The 1,576-nt window shown below is 24.6% G+C and overlaps 1 protein-coding gene across 1 annotated transcript; it reads right to left on the bottom strand.

Annotated features, from left to right (window-relative positions):
• Window positions 1-384: 384 nt before the first annotated feature.
• On the bottom strand, window positions 385-1,101 carry Chro.50443 (hypothetical protein). Its single annotated transcript, XM_659941.1, has 1 exon — window positions 385-1,101. The coding sequence occupies one exon, from the start codon at window positions 1,099-1,101 to the stop codon at window positions 385-387; it is 717 nt and encodes a 238-aa protein (XP_665033.1).
• Window positions 1,102-1,576: the final 475 nt, after the last annotated feature.

The following is a 1,576-nucleotide window of genomic DNA, read 5'->3' as shown; positions in this document are numbered from 1 at the left end:
ACAATTTTAATGTTAATATGTTTCGGACCCAAATTATGGTGCTTAGTTCCATTGGTGGAACTATGTGTTAAGTAAATATCGCAATAGTCACAGTAAAATTTTGGCATTATTCATACCAATTAGTGTTCTCACAAAATTTACCTGTTATTTTCATAGAAATAAAAATAATTAAATAGTTTTGGCGCCAAAACGTCACTATTAAATAAATTGGTAGATTGAATAGAAAGTTGCCATTCTAAAAGAAAAAAATAGCGAGGATGAATAAAATAAATATATATATAGTTTAAATAAATGAGCTAAAATTTAGACTATTAGTTGTACAAACTTTATTTAGAATTGTAATTCTGTATAACAATAATAATAATTAAGGAAGAGAAAGATATATTATATCTGCACATAATGAGCTTCAGGTCTAGAAAATTGATTATTTAAATTCTCAAATGCTCTTTCATAGTTTTGGTAATTAGTGTATGTAATGGGCCGGTTAACATTATAAAATTCGACTATAGGTTTTCCTTTAATTTTTTCAATTTCTTTAGTTAAACCATAATTTATAATACTAACTAGAATTGGAATACTGGATAAAACTTCTATGAGAGAAATAAAAGCTTCAATAAAGAAATAAATCAACAAATGACGTTTTAAATCCAAAGTAGTATTTGTATTAATTATAAAATTATAAAGAAAATTACCAGGATTGGTATTAATTTGGAAATACCATAAATGAAGAATTATAACACTGGCCACAAAGCAAGAATAATAAAATACAGATTGTAATAATGTACTTAATAAACTTATAACTGATAAGAAATATGTTGAAGATCTAATTCCAAAAATAAATCGTACCAAAATCATACAAAATGCGGATATAATTGAAGTAAAAATTTCACCAAACATTGTAAAAAGTAGAGTTTTCAAAATATATCTATTTTCAAGAAGTTGATTAAAGTGGTTAAATAATATAAAATACCCAAAAATCATATTTACTATACAAAACATGCCTTGAGTTAGTGAAAATATAACAGAAAAAGTAGTTTTATCTTCATGGTTTTGATTCCAAACCTTATTTATCTCATCTGAATCCAATAATTCATTCGTCATTGCTTTCTTTTTTGGGCACTACACGCAAATTGATCTGTTTTATTTTGATTAATCATCACATCAAGTTATTGTTATGATTGCATATTCTTGGCTTTCTATTTCTAAGATAAAATTTCATAAAATTGCCGCCAATGAGCGCCACTTTGTGAGGATGAATAAAATTTAGATAAAATTTAGAAAATACGAATTAAAGCTTTAAAAATCAGGAGAAAAAATCTGAAAAATAACTAAGATAAAAAAAATAAAAATTTCCAAATCAATTTATTTATTGTATGTATTTATTCATTTCCTAATAAAATTTTTTTATTTAATCTAATAGTTTGTTGATTTTTTACTTTGAATTATTTATAGAGTAAAATAATTTCAAGTGGACAAGCATGCAAACACCGGTATAGCCCCCCACACGCAAACAAAAAAAATGTATGACGTGTAAAAAATTATGTAAAGATAAATAATTAGTGAATAATAATAATAA

Source organism: Cryptosporidium hominis (assembly GCF_000006425.1).
Source record: "Cryptosporidium hominis TU502 chromosome 5 CHRO015158, whole genome shotgun sequence".
NCBI lineage: Eukaryota > Apicomplexa > Conoidasida > Eucoccidiorida > Cryptosporidiidae > Cryptosporidium > Cryptosporidium hominis.
The sequence above is the reverse complement of the archived record's forward strand: the minus strand, read 5'-3'. Positions and strand labels throughout refer to the sequence as shown.